Source organism: Oryctolagus cuniculus, chromosome 10, assembly GCF_051225735.1.
Source record: "Oryctolagus cuniculus isolate XC-2025 breed Fujian yellow rabbit chromosome 10, ASM5122573v1, whole genome shotgun sequence".
In the NCBI taxonomy this organism is placed as follows: domain Eukaryota; kingdom Metazoa; phylum Chordata; class Mammalia; order Lagomorpha; family Leporidae; genus Oryctolagus; species Oryctolagus cuniculus.
This window is the reverse complement of record NC_142876.1, coordinates 83500720-83518971: the sequence shown is the minus strand read 5'-3', so window position 1 is coordinate 83518971 and position 18252 is coordinate 83500720. Positions and strand designations below refer to the sequence as shown.

Below are 18252 nucleotides of genomic sequence, written 5' to 3'. Positions count from 1 at the left end.
AACCGCCTTAAGCATCTACTGAAAGCCTCATCTTACATCATTTCCTGTGCATTCATCTAGTGGGCAAGATGGAGCCTATTTATGAACCCCGTCCTTGACATACAGGCCTTGGAGAACTCGTCTCACCACAGAGAGTGCACACAGGAGCAGGTGCTTGGCCAGCAGGTGTCACACAGGAAGGCAAAGGCTGAGGTTATACAGAGCAGGTGCACTGAGAAGGGGATGTGGCATCGATTCTCCTGGGGCCCTGCGGCCACCTGGCACTGTGTTTGCAGCTCACGGCTGACTCACCGCTATCTGACAAGGGATTCTAATGCAAGCCTGCATGGAAAGCAACAACCTACAAGCTGGGGAAGTTGCCACCTAAACGCTCACCCTGTCTTCCTGCTGGGAAATCCTTGTGTAGTTTCAAGTGACTTACCTCCTCTGTGCCACAAAGTTTTTAGCTCCACGTACAGAATTATCATTCTCACTGTCTTCCTTAGGACAAATAGTTATTGATTGCTTATATATGTGTCAGGTAAGACACTAAATGAATTACATACAGAATGCAAAACCTCTAGGTCAGCTTTGCATAGGTTGCACCACCCCAATGTTACAGGTAAGGCAAGTGAGGCTGAGAGAGGTGGTGACTTCTCCATGGTCACACAAGTGATACGAGGGGGTAGAGAGGTGGTGACTTCTCCATGGTCACACAAGTGATACGAGGGGGTTTTTGCAAAGTTAACAGAAAATGTGTACTATGAAAAAACTAGGCATGAATTTGAAACATTTTGTGCACCAAAATACTTCAAAGTGTCAGAGGTGGGACTTGGCCAACACTGGTAATTTTAGAACCCCGGAAGTCCTAAAGGTAGGCTAGTCGGCTTCCTATTTGGAAAATAATAATATCACTGACAGCTTCCACTGTGAAGAGTGGCAAACGAAGTAATACCTGTGAAAGCATTTTGCCAGCAGTACAGTGTCTGGGGCACACCTGGCTGGCAGTCCAGTGAGGATTCGCACCCCACTTGGACAGTGTAGTGCTACTGCTGGGAGTAGCTGCCTGGCCAGAAGCCATGTTCCAGGCCTGCTGTATGTAGGAAGGAGCATGTAACTGAGTCTTGGCCAATGGAATGTGAGTGGCTAGAAAACAAACGCCCATAAATCTTTTCATACTCCATTTTCCCCATCTGCCTCCTGGAATGTTGCTGGCCAGGGCAATCCCAGAAGGGAAGACGGAGATGACTTCTCCAGCCTGGGTACCGGAACAACTGTGTGGAGCACAGCACCCTGTCTTATCACCCTCTCAGATCTTATGTGAATGAGCAAGAGCCTTCCATCACCTTACGCCGCTGAAATTCCAGGATCTCTCTGCTTCGACTAGAGCTAACACAGTGCTTTGTAAAGAGATGTTGCAGCAGGTAGCTTCTGAAATGACACTCAAACGACCCATGGTGTTCACGCCCTTGTGTGTGGGCTGGATCCATCAGATGGCTTTGGTAAGGAGCTGAGGCCCCCAGTCTCCCCTGGCTTGCAGAAGTGCATCCTGTGAAGCACTGGAGTGACCTTGGAAGTGAACTGTTCCCCAGCCAGACCCTGAGAAGCCCCCAGCCCCAGTAGACGCCCTGGCTGCACCCTCATGAGAGACCCTGAGTGAGGGGACAGGGTCAGGAAACCATGAGACAGCAAAGGCCCCTTTTGTTTCGCTGCTCAGCGTTCGGTCAATTTGTTACCTACTGGTAGGTAACCCACACAGACCTAAACGTTTATGATTTCATGAATAACGGACTCGGTACGCATTTTGGTTCATTTTGTGAGGTTTCAGCCAAGGTCCCAGAGGCTGAAAAGTAGGACAGGGGATGGAACCATGGCAGGTGTTAGACACCGGGCTGAGGAATTGAGACATTCATCTGCATGCAGGGCTTTCGTAGAATTCATGACAGAGTGTGAAGCAAAAGCCCTGACTGACACAGCAGCGACCTGGACTGGAGACCAGGGGATGAACCGAAGTTCCATGCACAAATGTCTGCCTCCCCAACAGACAGCCACGGGCTCAGACTCTCTCCCCTACCGTCTGCCCAGCTGCCGGAGAAGACATCTAAGTTAGGATGGAGAGGCTCCCCTCCCTCTTTTCTCTTTGGCGCACCCTCTGATCTCAACACACAGCCCCCGGGACCTCTGACGGGGGCTGGGTGGTGCTCCGCAGCCCTCCCTATCTCGCATCCTGCTCTTCCGGGGGTTTCAATTTCATCGCGCGTCCTCCCTTCTGACACCTGCTCCTTCACTTTCGCCCGAATCCCCAAGGTTACGGACGAAAAACCTCAGTGACAGCTTAGGTGGGTGGCTCTTTCTTGCAATCAAGTAGCCTAAATAATTCAGTTCTTTACTTAGTATTCTCCTTTAGCATGTGCTCCAGCACCAGTATTCCCAAGGAAAAACACCCTGAAGATTTGATTTGGCCACTCACGAGTACGCAGACACACTGGGTCCGTGGCTCTCGGTGTGCACATCACCCAGGGCTCTGCTGCCCTGACACCATGTACACGCAGGCATCTGTTTAAACGACATGGTGGGGGGGGGGGGGCTTCCTTGCTGCTACTTCCTAATGCTCCCACTGCAGCAAGGCTTATAAAATGAGGTCGCAGGGTACCTTGTACTTCCAAAGCCATATTGTGATCACACCCTAATGGGATGGTTCCCTGCTTCCTCTGCCAGGCTGGCTCACCGGGGCCTCTCACAGCATCACGGAAAGCTGAATAAAAAAGGATAGATTCACAGACCCAGAGAGTGCTGGAGGAGGAGACATGGGGGTGGTCCTTTCCTGAAACCTTGCTGGCCCCACACCCCTAAGCAGCCCTTTTTTATACAGGGGTCGCATGGAAACCCCAACTGCCTGAAGTGAAAGAGCAGGGAGCTGTTTGTGAGCTTGTGCAGGGGTTTCTGGGCACTCTGCTGCCAGTCTCTTCCTGGAAGAAGGGCCCTGAAGCAGCTGGCTGCGCTCCGGGTGCCCTTGAGCAACGACACCAAGCTGCTGCCACCACTCTCAGCCCGACAGCCCCATGTGGCCCAGGCCAGGGAGTGAGGATTTGCTCCAAGGTTAGCCCAGGGGGTGGGGCCAGGGAAGAAAGGCAGGGAGCAGCACCCAGAAAAGCCCACTCGCCCTTCTCTCCTCCCGGCTGCTCCTAGAACCCTGTCAAATGCCTAATTGCTTCCTGATTCCGGGATCCACTAAAGTGAGTTTTAGTCATACTCGCGGTTCTACTTTTTTTATTTTTATTTATTTATTTATTTTTTATTTTTATTTTTTTGACAGGCAGAGTGGACAGTGAGAGAGAGAGACAGAGAGAAAGGTCTTCCTTTGCCGTTGGTTCACCCTCCAATGGCCACTGCGGCTGGCGCGCTGTGGCCGGTGTACCACGCTGATCCGATGGCAGGAGCCAGGTGCTTCTCCTGGTCTCCCATGGGGTGCAGGGCCCAAGCACCTGGGCCATCCTCCACTGCACTCCCTGGGCCACAGCAGAGAGCTGGCCTGGAAGAGGGGCAACCAGGACAGAATCTGGCGCCCCGACCGGGACTAGAACCCGGTGTGCCGGCGCTGCAAGGCGGAGGATTAGCCTAGTGAGCCGCGGCGCTGGCCGCTGTTCCAATTTTAATTACAGCCTTATTTATTAAGCACAGACCAGCAGGCTCAGAACCAAGCCAGTTTTGAAGGGATTCTCCATGCAAACATAAGGCTCAGCCATGGGAATAGGAGGGCTAGTAGTCATGTGAACATGTGCTGTGACCAGATGACAAAGTGTGCCACGGCAGGCAGGCAGGGGGCAGGGGGAGCAGCGGGGAGGGCAGGGAGGAAGAAAGAGAAAGACGGAATGAAAGCAGGAGACAGAGCAGCGGAGTAAGAGAGGAAGAGACCCAGAGGCAGAGGAGAGAAGAGTGAAGGAAGAAGAACGCGCAGGGGGCAGTAGAGCCAAAGGCAGGCCTGAGTTTTCCACAGAGCAGAGAACCAGGGAAGGGGGTGGGGGAGGGAAGAAGAGGAGAGAAAGAGGAAGGAAAGGAGAAAGGACTGAGTAGCACTGGGTGCAGAGGGAGGGAGATGAAGCCAGGACCACCCAGAGAGCAACAGGCCCACGGGAAGGGAGGGACGCAGAGGGAGTGAGGGACCAAGTGAGCTTGCCAAGCACCCTCCGCAGCAGCCACTGCTCGGCCCTGCTCCGTCCCCCTGCATGGACAGCATGCCCTGCTGGCCCCAGACCCCAGCCAGGCCTTCTGCTCCCACTCAGGGAGCTGATGGAAGAGGAAGGAAGACGAACAGGGAGGAGGGGTCGAAGGCTGAACCACAGACACTGGAACCAGGTCCCCGGAAACACCAGGGGGAGTATCAGGACCGGGCAGCTCAGGTTCCTTTCTCCTCCATTCAACAGGTAGCTGATGTGGAGGCCTCATCCCGCTCCCTGGTTTCACTTCTAAACAGACACGATCGTAGTTGCTTGAAACTACTGTGTTCCAAAGACAGCGTTTACGGCCGTGCACACAACAACAAAGGAAGCTGATCTCTTTCCCAGGTTCAGTGGTGCTACTGACATGCTCTGATACTTATTAAATGCTGCACCACTTTTTAATGAGGCTGCAGGACAACACCCTTAGTAAGCACCTGTTCAGACAAATGATCAACCCACGCCGCTCCAACTTCAGGCACTGCTGAGTATCTGCCTGTCGGGAGCCTCCTGGCTCCATGGCTGTCTACCCACCACAGGACTCAATGGCAAGAAAGAGAATCGGAGGGGCACGAGTTTAAAATGCAGTCTGGACTGCTAGAGGACTTTACCAAATAGTAACAATGATTATAAAAAAGACTTAAAAACCTCTCTATCACCTCAGCATGTTTTACCAGTGACTTCCTGCCACTGGGTGGAGGAAGAGAGCTGTAAACACACAGGCAAGGTTCATTTATCAAAATGCGCTCTTTGTTTTCAATCGTATGTAAGGCAAGGACGGGGCAGGAAACACAAAATACAGGGCTGCGTTCAAAATGGGCAGTACCTCCTCCTGCTCAGGCCTGGGTAGTGGAGAAAACCATTCTCCAAGTCTGGAAAATCATGCCACCTAAAAATCGTCTTTACAAACTATTCTATCAATAAGAATTTTTAAAACAGAATATTTAGTGTGTAATACTACATGCAATAAATGGGCATATGAGTGAAGGGTTCACCAGGTTCATAAAACTTAATCCTCAGAGCAACTCAAAAAAGATTGACACCATTTTTATGCCCATTTTACAGAGGAGGCAACTGAGGCACGAGGAGACTTAGGAACTGGACCATCATACTGCAGCAAGTCAGAGGCTGGGCAAGGATTAGAACCCAGGCTTGTGTATCTGCACAGGTGAATAACAAACCAAGCAAAGTAGCCTCTTGGTGGGAGATGGAATCCCAGGGACGCTTTGGACTACGTCTCTTGTTTGCACTACAGCAAACAGAAGCCCAGAGTTGCAAAGGAGTGTGCTCAGGTCAGACAACCAATTAACTATGCAGCCTGACTCTCAGGGGAACGTTCCAAGTCAGGGCTGGCAAACTAGGGCTTGTGGGCCAAATCCAGCCCACTGCCTCTCTCTGCAGCACCTTTGAGCTAAGAATAATTTTTATATTTTTAAGTAGTTGAGAAAAAAAATTAGAATATTTTGTGATCTGTAGAAATTACATGAAATTCAAATCCCAGTGTCCATAAATAAAGTTTTCGTGGAACACAGCCAAAGTGATTCGGTTACAGATTGCTGGCGGCTGCCTCTGCACTACAGTGGGGGAGCTGAGCAGTGATGACACAGCCAGTACGGCCCGCAAGGACTAAAATATTTCATCCCTGCTCTAAGTAATTGCGTCTATTTTTTCCCCACTGGGAAAGGGGAGATCAGTGGAAACAAAGCAAATTCTGCACAGCGGTAGACACCGCTTAAAATGGTCACTGTCCCTGTGCCCTTGCTCTCGTTTCTTCCAATCAGATGGAGGAGGCCCATTTTCTCGGTGACATGGTAAATTCAGATCACTTATCACATCTCTTCTGTTTTGTTATTACACTGTTAGCAGTGGAGTCATCTGTTGAGAATTAAGAAGGCAAAGCTGCCAAGTCAGCAGCCCTGGAGATGCATCTCTTGTCTACCTAGCACCCAATCTGGCAGGCGACCGAGGCCACCCATGTGGATGAGTTAGTGACAACTGTATCTCCTCATTTGTTTATCTTTTTTTTTTTTTAAACTGGCTCCTCTGTTCTGAAGCTCTATCACCCCCAACCCCTGGCTCCCATCTGTTCTCTACTTGGAGGAATTCCTCTATGTCAGAGTTGTCAAGAGGCACTTGTCACCCAGTCGCACCGCTCCCCTATGACCTGTACCACCTATATCTGAGGCCACCATCCCAGGTCTGCTGGGCCTAGGCCCCGAGGACCATGCACTGAGGAGTCTGAAGGCTTGTGATTAAAACAATCAATGCTAGCTGTGTTTGATGTGCTTCTAAGTTTTAGCAAAACATAATCATAAAAGAGTTCAGAAGACCATAAGCATAGATAACATTCACTCAGTTCTAAGGGATTCAAAATCACACCTGCTCCTTACTACAACCCCATGAAGCGGCCATATTTTTAAATTCCCATTTTATATATGAAAAAGCTGAGATTTTAAACCCAGCTCTCTTCCTGAGTAGCAGAAGGGTTTGAGGAAGTTACTGCAGTTTTGAGGCTTTAGATTCCCCTGGATGAGTTTCTCATCTAAATGCCTATATCCCTCATATTTTCTACAAAGTAAAGATGACTGATGGTTATCCTGTGGGGCTTTGGCATATTCACACCCAACTTCCTCATGATTCCTTCTCCCATGGTGACACAACAGGGACACAGAAGGAGTGAACATGATCACAGCTGGAGTCACCAACTCTGGTGTCAGGAGCCCACAGCCAGATTCCTCCCTACAGCCGTTCAAAGACAGGAGCGTACGCACCTCATGCAAGCAAGGTTCCGGGCCAAGTCCAACATTGTGCGTTTATGCTATTGTTTTCAACTATATTAACCTTCAAATACGCAACATGCATTAATGAAAACCAAAGCTATGGGAGCCTTAACATTCAACTAGAATTGAAGACTCTGGAAAGCACCAGCACGTCCCCACTCTGCACACATCCCCATCACCTGCCAGTGATGAGAGTTCTTTTCACGGAGGAATGTTTTATACATCTGAACACTGTGCATGTGGACTTCTCTTTGTCCCTTCTTTGAATGGCCCTTGTGTCTTTCAATCCGTCTATACTGTGATTTACGGAATTCTCAAAGGCCATTTTGACAGTGTGAGACTTCTGTCTGCAGTGTTGACCCTGGAATCTCATCGCTGTGTAAGAGGTCATGTTACTGCACCACTCTTTGGGATTCTGCACTTAGGTAGCAGAAATGACAGAGTAGACCCCACTGCAAATACTTTCCTTGAGAGAAACTGGATTCTGAGAGCCTAAGGTTGCTTTCCAAACTCCTACTTTACTCTCATGAGACATTTCAGAGCCAAGGACTAAGGAAGACAAATAACTTGGGGAGTTCCCAGAATTCCAGGTTTTGTTGCTGGCTGTTTCTCTACACCAGGGACCTGCAAACTGTGACCCATGGGCCAGATCTGTCCCACCAACTGCTTTGGTTAAAAAACAAAACAGGATAGATGGAGACACAGCCCATGTTTTTTTGAGCACGCCCATTTCTTTAGGTACTGCCTATGCTGGCTTCTGCATTATACTGGCAAAATGAATAGCCGTGCCGGTCTCAGCTCCCAGTGTTGATAATACACAAGTGCGGGACACAAAGCATAGCATGTGACTCTACAGGAAAAGCCCACACACCTGCGTCCAACCCTGGGGATGAAGAGCTGGGAGAAGACAAAAAGCTGTCTCATTTGGGGCTCTCCCAGCTTGCAGGTCTCACTGTCTGCTCCTGGTAAGGCAGGCAGCTGTATGTCTAGGGAAGAAAACCCCACTGTCATCTCTTTGAATCAACACTGGCCAAAGCGTGGCTCAAGTGCTCCCGTTCTCCTTGCTCACATTCCCAGAGGACAGCAGTGGTTCCAGAGCTCCTGTCCACTGACCTCAGACGCAGCCTCACCATCTTTCTTGGCACAGAATTTCAGGCAACCACCGCCAATAAACAGAGGGTAACACAGGATCAAAGTTGTTTGTCCTTCCTGTCCCTAAATCATGCTCATGCAGTCTGTCCTCCTATGGAGCTCTGTCCAAGGAAAGCCTCAAGGTGGCACTCTCTGGGAGAGTCTATTAGCCCAACACACCTATTACCTGTAAAACAGTCCTCTCTGTTGGATGGTTGTGCAACCCTGTGTTTTTGTTTGTTTGTTTGTTTTTACAGGCAGAGTTAGACAGTGAGAGAGAGGCAGAGAGAAAGGTCTTCCTTCCATTGGTTCATCCCCCAAATGGCCGCTACGGCTGGCGCGCTGCGCCATCCGAAGCCAGGAGCCAGGTGCTTCCTCCTGGTCTCCCATTCAGGTGCAGGGCCCAAGCACTTGGGCCATCCTCCACTGCACTCCTGGGCCACAGCAGAGAGCTGGACTGGAAGAGGAACAACTGGGACAGAATCGGACTAGAACCCAGGGTGCTGGTGCCGCAGGCGGAGGATAAGCCTAATGAGCTGCGGCACCAGTCTAACCCTGGTTTTAACCCATATTTGGGAGGAAGAAGTCCACTGTGTCTGCACTGAGCACACTCAGACTTTTCTTGTCATTACTCTTTAAATCACAGAATCTAACAACTATTTGCATGGCATTCACTTTGTATTAGGCATTTATTATAAGTAATCTAGAGGTCACTTAGGGTACACAAGAGGCTGTGTGCAGACTGTATGCAAATACTGTACTGTTTTATGTAGGGACAGTAGGCTCCGCAAATTTTGGTGTCCGTGCAGCACCCTGAAACTCATGCCCCTTGCATATCAAAGGACAGCTGGGGTGTGGACCGAATCTGTCTTTATGTCCCCTCTACAGTAGCAATATGCCTGAATCAGTATCTCATCACCTAGAACTTTCTGGCAGCACATGAGGAAACTGAGGCATAAGGGAATGAACTGACTGGTTCTGCAGAGGACACCCAGAGGGCAGAGAGTGCTATTCTGAGGTTAGGAGGCAGGCCTCGGGATGTGCCTGTCATGGGACCTGCCCAGGCTCTGGAGCTCCTCCTTATTAAGTCAGCTGCACACACAGCTCCTGAGCAGGGCAATAATTTCAGAGGTTTGTTCTTGAAGGCACCACTCCTGCCTGGAACAGTGTGAGCCCCAACCAATGACAACCCAGTCCGAGGGCAGAACACGGCCTGTGATGTGCACGGGGAGGAAGTTTCCTTCCATGCAGAGGGCAGGCATTAGCTTCTCACCTCCAGTCTCTCTGGAAGCCTCACCTATCTCTGATCTCAGGCTCTACCTCGGGGAGCATGGACAGACCTCTGGAACCCTAGGGTCTGAATGGTGACCACAACATGGAGAGCCCAGTCACTTCCTCTGCCCTGCCCTTTAAGGATACACTGCCCAGAACAAGTCCAGACAGCTCATCTGCTCCTCAGGGTTCTGCTCAGGGAGCTAGAGGCTCATCCGGTCTCACTCAGGTCCTGCACCCATTTGGGGAGCGAACCAGCAGATGGAAGATCTCTTTCTCTCTCTGTACCATTGCCTTTCAAATTAAAAAAAAAAGCAATAAAATAAACAAATATATAACAATTTGTTCTTTTCTTCATTCCAGAAACACTTGTCTACAAAGGCTAAATTTCCCCTTAATATGTGGCTGGTCGTTCAATTCACCCTGAATTCTTTTAAGCAAAAATAATCCCGTCTCAGCTGGTGCGGTCTATTCTGATAAGGCGAGTAAATACATATAATTATAAAGTTACCCATTTCAAAGGGAAGAGTAATCCTTTCCTTATCCACTGGTAGAACAGCTTGTAATTACTACACAGCTGAGAACAAAGATTTGTCCACAAAATCCCATTAAATCAAGCCTGATTGGCTGATTAAAACCTCTCATCAGGACGTTTCTGATGGGCAAAAGTGCTTCTAATGTGGGCGGCACATCGGGGCGACTGTGGCAAGCGTCCTGGCTCTTCCCAGTAGTCATCCAGCAGTCAGGAAGCCCCACGTTCTCCATTCACAGGCCACAGACACTGCCAAGGAAAGCCGCCACTGGGCTGTTGAGATGTGTGCTATCTCCATCCTAAAAAACCTCACCGTTGCTCAGACGGCATAGACATGTGGCAGAGTGCCTGAAACCTAGAAAACACCCCATAAACATGCTTAGTAGCATGTATTTATTACTGTAATTCAGGCTCTGGCAACACTGTTGAACCACATCTAGCTTCTCTGCAGCCCTAGGCTCGCTTTCAGAAGCTAGGATGATGGACAGATACCCTTTCTCATGTCTCTCTCCATCTTGACACAGGGGTGTGGGTTTTGGCAACATCAACCAATTCCAACAATCGTGTGAATACTGAGAGTACAGCAGTAAGAAAGAGTGTGGTGAGTCAGGTAAACCAGACACCACCCTCTGGAAAAGCACAAAACGCTCCTGTCTCTTTGTGCCATTTTGTCTTTCTTTGTGGCCTCAGACAATGCTCTGTTTAGAGAAACAGAATCAAAGCAGACTCCAAGGTTGGTTAAAACAAATTTGGAGTGATTTGTGGGAGGAGGAGAATTTATGTTCTGAGCCAGAAGAAGGCAAATAGAGAATTTAGATTGAGGATAAAAGAAATCTCACAGAGGTCTCCGTAGTTAAGCAAGATTTTTCCCCACTAGCAGCACTGAGAACTACTTTCTGGGACAAGGATAGTCTCACTTTTGGTTGGTTTCTCATTTTACTATTTTTAAATTTTTTATTTATTTTATTTTGATTTATTTGAAAGGCAGAGAGACAAGAAGAGATCTCTCATGTGCGGGTTCATTCTCCATATGCCCTCAAAGAACCAGAACTGAGCCAGGCTGACACCAGGATCCCAGAACTCAATCCGGGCCTCCAATGTGGGTGGCAGGGACCCAAGTGCTTGAACCATCACACAGTGCCTCCCAGGCTGTGCATTTGTAGGCAGCTGGAATCAGAAGCAAAGCTGGGGCCTGGAAACCAGACATTCAAATATGGGATGCAGGTGTCTCAAGTGGTGTCTTAACTACTAACACCTGCTTGGGTTTCTCATTTCAACTGAGCTATTACCAATGCAGCCATGGCCGACTGAGGGCCTTCAAAATAGGGGCACGATCCATGTGTCTATCACACCTATCCTTGCATTGTTCCATGTTCTACATCTCTACCATATCTACATCTCTACATTCTTTTGGATACCACAGCTCCACCAAAAGTTTGCGATGATCATACCCAACAACAATACTCTCCCACACTGTCTGTCTAGTCTCTAACTTTTGCAGGACCATTAATCCCACCGTCACAACCTTGGTCCTTAAGAGATTTAAAACCCTAGGTCCCCCTTCTCTCATCTGTTCTCTCTCTGCTCTTGGCTCCACTCCACTTTTACCTCTATGTAGCAAGTATGCCTGGGTTTTAGATTTCACCTCTTTTCTTTCAGTCATACCACACATGCATCACTGCAAAGCCATGGCTCTGTCCAGGACAGCCTTCTGGTTTACCCAGGTCCTGGCTGTAAAGCTGACCACTGTGAGGACCTCAGCACCAACTCCCAGGTACAGAAGATCACTCTGATCCTCTACTAACTTTTTCCAATGATTCAAATCCTTCACTATACTTTCAACCTCAATTTGGAGATTCTCCATTTATAATGTCTTTCCTAACATCCATCTGCAAATCTACTATCATTATAGTAGTCAATATTACTTGAAAAAGGGAGTAAGAGAAGGAAATCAGGTTAGGCTACAAGAGTATTGAGGGACACACAATTTATAGGAATCTGAATACCTTAGGGTAAACAGAATTGGTTCTGTTGCACTTAGTTCCTATTATAGGACCTTTATGAATAATACCTTCTTTAATTCCTGCATTTTGTCATCTCTGTATCAAGAATACAGTAACAACAGAATGTTTCGTCCTTCCCTTGTTAAGTATGCAGAACCAATACAAGCTCAGGACTTCTTGTCTTGGTGTCAAACTACTGATTTCCCAGAAATCACATATATGGAAGTTAGTACACTTGGCCCTGCCATGCTGGGTGTGAGAACCTGAATCCATCTATGGACGTCTTTCACACAAGACACCAGTTCCTATAAAAGGAAGACACACTATCACCAGCTAGAACTCTAGAAATGTCAAAAGCTCTCCTGCTTCTTTCCCTTTGACAAAGATCCCAGGTACTTATTATAAGGCAGGAAGCGTCCTGGCAAACGTCACCAGGGGTATGTTCAGTTTTTCTAAATTTGGGAGACAGTGTTCTCTTTGAGTGCATCTTGAGTCATCAGATTTAATTCCCCAAGAGACACGAGCTCATCTTGAGTCATCACATCTAATTCCCCAAGACACCGTCGACATTACAAGGTCATCAATGTTTTCAGATTCAGCAAACCAGGAGGGTGGCTGTCTGCAATCCTCCAATGGCCACTGCTACTAAGATAAAACCAGGTCACACTTGGGTGGACAGCTGTTAGCATTCTTTATACAAGCATATCGTCTTGTATCATATCATCTTTTTTGTTTCAGGTCTCTAGTAAATGAGATCATTTCTCACATTTTTATATTTCTGTTCATCTTCCTTAAAGCCTGAAGCTTAATGGCCTGCACATGGCATTTATCAAGACATTAGTTAACTAATTAAAAATCATCCGGCATATACCTTAGAAGTGCATTTACTTAAAGGATGCAAATACTATTGTCTTAAAAAAACTGAGAAGTTTCAAAGGTTCTTGTCAGTATCTCAGATAGACCTCTGATACCATCAGCAGACATCAGGAAGGGAGCTAATGCTGGAAGTAGTCTTTTGCCTATTTCGGCATGTGTATTACATCCAGGCACTATGAAGATCATTTAATACCGCTGGAACACTAAGCATGGTGCGAAAATAAAAGATGTGCTCCTTTCATCTTCTGGGAAAAATCAAAAGTGGCGTAACTTTCTTTTCTAGGACTATACAAACTAGTGCTAATGATGGGTTTCTAGGGATGCTGCAGGCACACGGAGGACCATGAGCAAGAAGGAGCCCAGCACAGGCACCCTCACTTCCAGGCAGCCCGGGTGACACATGCTAGTGTGACTTGCTTACCCGGGTGACACACACTAGTGTGATTTGCTTACCAAGACCCACTCCCCTTCAGGACACGGAGAGAGCTGCTTTTACAACCACTGGGGTCACTTTGACCCTGAAAACAGTTTGACACCAACATTTTATACTCATTAACACCCTGGTCACTTTTTTTTTTTTTTCCTGGTGGTTTTGGAAATTTTGTTGCTTTGAACAAAGTATTTTTCCTGAGGTCAATGATGTCTACATTTTCAATAGGTTTAATTCACTGATACGCTTGAGTGTCTCTATGAAACACTGCCAACAGGAGATTCTACCATTTTCCTCTTTCCTTTGTGATCAAGTCTGTACTGTGCAGATCTAAGTCTAAGGGAAGAGAGAGAATAGAACAGGAGGGTGAGAGAAGAGCTACAAAGAGCCAAGCAGAGAAAAAAGTGGGCTACTGCCTCTCTGGCATCTAGACTGAACACATGGGAAGAAAGTGTCCACGGGAGGACAGCAGTAGCCGTGAACGGTAAAAGTCTGCCGAGCCGTGCTGTAAGTCAGGAGCTCCCTCAAGATGGCCTGGGGAGACCAGGTTACCGCAGAAAGATGCTGAGGAAAAAGGCATGACGGGGCTGCTGGACTACGTCATCTGAATTTGCAGATGGTCGGGACAGGACTTCTAGGTGCGTCTCACGTCTGCATTTGCTTCTCTACCACTGCGGTTCTCTGGGGACCACAGAACCTGAGGCAGGGGTCCTTAGGGTGAAACCTATGATCACACTAGTAGAAACAATAAGAGTCATAGTAAGACAGCACCAGCATTCGCACCACTGGGGTCAACGTAATGGTGGGTAATACTCCTGGCGCATTACCATTGGAAACAAGGCAGCAGCACCAGAATGGAGCAGCAATCATTGTTCTTTTCAACACCGGACACACTGCAGTAAATACCAGCCACCTTCCGTAAGAATACTCCTGATCGACACTAAAACACTATTAGTTTTGTTGGATCTCAGACCTCAAGCGCATGTCTTTTCAGTGCTGTTTGGGAGGAAGCAGGGCAAACAGAAAGCTGTCTGCTACATCCTGAACCATGGTGCTTGTTCTCGGGAGACGCACTCCGCACCTGTCTGAGGATGGAGCTCTGCTACTCACTTTTCCTTGGAACGTCAACTTTACTTGGAAGAATGATCAACCTTCTGGAGTCGTTCAGATGTGATTGTTTGGAAGATATTGTCTCAAAAATGAGCAAGGTGAGACTGTCACTTTAAAGGAAGCAACTGACCATGCTGCAGCTGATGGTAAAATTTGTAAGTTAAAGTGACAATTCAAATTCTCAAAACCTTGTACCTGTCACTGTGAACGTGACAGCTTCCTAATACTTAAAAGCTTTTCCATTGAGCATGGTGGTATACTAACAAATGCGAATTTTTGGTATTGTATGTTGAGGTATGTCTGTATTTAGAAGATGTAAACAATACATTTTTTTCAAACGATCAACACAGGATGTTATCAGTCATGCATGGATAAAACCCATTTAGTGTGCAAGACACACTCTGATGGAATTTATTCCATAATAAAACTAATCTTAATAATGAAACCATTCCCTATAAACTTTTAGTATAGTACCAAAGGAGAAAATTCACAAATCAAATGAAACGATTATTTAAAAACTCTTCATTTTTCCAAATATATACCATTCTGAGCACGTTTGCTTTATATTGTTAAATCAAAACAATATATTGCAACAGATTTAATGAAGAATCAGATATCAGACTAGACGTGCAGAAGCCTAAAACAATACTAATATTCTTACTAAAATTTTAAAATCTATGATTTTTGTGAAAAATACAATATAGCAGTCCCACCTTATCTGTGGTTCTGCTTTCTGTAGTCTTGTTACCACAGTGAAAACATTAACTAGAACATTCTAGAAATAAACAATGCATATGTTTTGAATCATGCTGGGTTCTGAAGAACAGGGTGAAATCTCACATCTTCCCTCCTGGGATGTGAATCATGCCTTTGTCCAGTGTGTGTCTATGCTGTGTACGCCACCAGTTGGTGGTTTAGTAGCTGTCTGGAACACTGGATGAAATGTTGGGGTATTCCAATGCTTAGGTTCAAGGTGCCCTTACATAGCAGACTAACACTATATCACAATGCCATTCACCTCAAAAGGTAGACACCATCTCATCTCACATAACAAAAAGGGTGAATGCAGCATAATAAAATATTTTGAGAGAGAAAGACAACACATTCACAGAATTTTCATTACAGTATATTGTGACGGTTATTCCATTTTATTATTGTGTACTATGGTTAGTCTCTTACTGTGCCTAATTTGCAAATTAAATTCCATCATAGGTATATATAAGGAAAAACGTAGTAGGGATGATAGAGGGTTTGATATTATCTGCACTTTCATGTACTCACTGGGATTTGCACCCCATGGATAAAGGGGTGTTACTGTACATATTTATAGAAAATACTTATTATAGAGATATAAAATATAAAAGCACAGATTTTATTTTTAGAAAATTTTTTAATTCCAAGTAATTTCTGTCATTAAATTGATTTATTAGTTGTTTTCATTATTATTGACTGCTATAACCCCAAATAAACAAGCTCTTAGGGGTCTTCAATATCCTCAAATTCCAGGGGTCCTGAGACCAAGAAGTTTGAAAGCTTTTGCTCCCATGTGATACATAATTCTTGGAGCAGCATTTCTCAGAAGGGTTTTCTCAGAACACTGAACTTGTGAAATGATTCACAACAGAAAGGCTTGCACTGGAATAAGCTAGGACAATGAAGGGAATCAGAACATCTCCCGTTCTTGGAGTGCTAATGCCCGTCAGCCTGCTGGAGGCTGAGGAAAGTCTCCTGATAGTGCCTTCATTCCACCTAACTTAACGCCATGTCTCTTTACACTGTCTCAGGGAGGTGCTGAGCCCAGAACTCACTGCTCAGCTGACCCTGAAGAAGGGGCACTGGCACAGTGAGAATCTACCACGACTCACCTTCCAGGCGGACCACCAGGGGCACCTTGAGCTCCAACTCCCTACAGGCTTTGGTGATCCCATTGGCAATGATGGCACAGTTGACAATACCACCAAAAATATTGACAAGGATGGCTTCAACCTGAAACAAAAAACAGAAAGTTGCCCATCAAATTGCTGAAAGTCGGTCAACAGCCTGAAAGGTAAGTGGCTAAACAATAGAGGCAAGTAAGATAGGACACCTCACCTTCTGTCATTTACTACACAAAATACAATATAAGAAAAAGCCCAGAATATGTCAAGAAAGTTAATAGTTAGGAATGAATTGATAATGCACAGCATTATTTAGTTATTTGAAAGGCAGAGTTGGAGGGGATGTGTGAGACAGAGAGATATATTAATTGATCTTAGTTGCTGGTTGACTCCCCAAATGGCAGCAAACACTGGGGCTCAGCCAGGAAAAAGCCACGAGCCTAGAATTCTATCTGGACCTCCCACACAGGTGCAGGGGCCCAAAGACTTGGGCTATCTCCTGCTACTTTCCCAGGTATATTAGCAGGGTGGTGGATCAGAATTGGAGCAGTGGAAATCAATGCCTCTGTGGGATGCCAGCATGGTAGGCTATGGCTTAACCTCCAGGCCACAATGCCAGCAGCAATACTATACTAACTCATATAATCCTATCCATTATCCCTCAGTACTCAAAATAAATTCAATCACTATGTATTATGTACTATCTTCTCTTTTGAAAAAGCCATTTATTTACTTTATTTGAAAGGCAGAATGAGGAAGAAGGAATGAGAAAGAAAGAAAAAGACACACATAACACTCTCTAACATAGCCACCCACCCACCAATAATCCTACAGAGAGAGAGACAGAGACAGAGACAGAGACAGAGACAGAGAGAGAGAGAGAGAGAGAGATTTACTACTTATTGGTTCACTCCTCAACTGCCTGCAACAGTCCAGACTGGCCAGGCTGAAGCCAGGGGCCCAGAGCTCAATGAGGTACCTCACAGGGCTGTGAGAGACTCAACTATGTAAGCCATCACCCACTGCCTACCATAGCGTGCATTAGCAGGAAGCTGGAATGGAAAGCAAAGCATCCCAAGCAGTGTCTCTAATGCTCTGCCAAAAGTCTTTCCCTATGGTATACCATCTTTCTTCTTCTTTTTAAAAATATACTGTTGTCTAGAACTGTTCTTTTTATGAGTAGTGTCATTGAAAATTTCATGTGCTTATGTGTATCTTTTCTCTCCACAGTTTGATACTTAAATTTTTATCTGTCATGGTGCTTCATGCAATAATTCAAAACTAGGAACTTAACTATTTATTGTTTTATATTAATACCACAGATTCAAACTTTCCCATGCTTCCAGAATACTTATTTGACAGAGAAGTATTGAAGAATAGTCTCAAAAATCAAAGATAATTTAATTGTCCTTGGTAATAACCTTTTTGAATGAAAAAAGAAACATTCTCCAAAACAAAGCGATACAATCTAATATCTACAGTAATGATGTAAGGAAAATCAAAACAGTGACTGGAGTTTTTCAGAAATGTAAATTGTATCCCATCATGCTAACCTTTTGTACATACTCCATATTCAAAGGCATGTGAGAAAAAAAAAAAAAACTGTAGTTGCCCTGACTTGATAAATAGCATAAGAAAATCCTGTATAATTAACATGAAGAATAAGATAATGAAGAGAATTCATTATTTAGATTAATTGAAAACACCCACAAAAAAACAATTATTCATCAAGCTGGAGGCATCAAAATTCCAACAATGGAGTCACAATCAAATTGTGCCACACTAATTGCAAAGCATATATACAGGTGCTGCCTGTCATTTTTAAATCCTGTTGCTTCAATGGTAAATGAACTACAATAACATAAGAACAAAGAGTGCCTCCCATTGGTACAGCACTTAACTGTTTCCAAACTGCCATTACGAATCCTCATTGTTTATTATGAGTCAGCCCAGAACTCTATGCACTGAGCACACTGAGGGTTGGCCCTTGTAGCTGATAAAGCCATTGGGAGCACTCAGCTGATGTGTCCCAAAATCTGACAGCT

At 46.0% G+C, this 18252-nt stretch overlaps 1 protein-coding gene across 2 annotated transcripts in view; it reads right to left on the bottom strand.

The window, feature by feature from the left end:
- Positions 1–18252, bottom strand: part of SUCLG2 (succinate-CoA ligase GDP-forming subunit beta) — a 295805-nt gene that overhangs the window by 3510 nt on the left and 274043 nt on the right. For both annotated transcript variants that reach the window (XM_002713297.6, XM_089305440.1), the window contains one exon: positions 16196–16316. In XM_002713297.6, coding sequence (XP_002713343.1) covers positions 16196–16316 — 121 coding nt within the window. The remainder of the gene's footprint in view (positions 1–16195; positions 16317–18252) is intronic.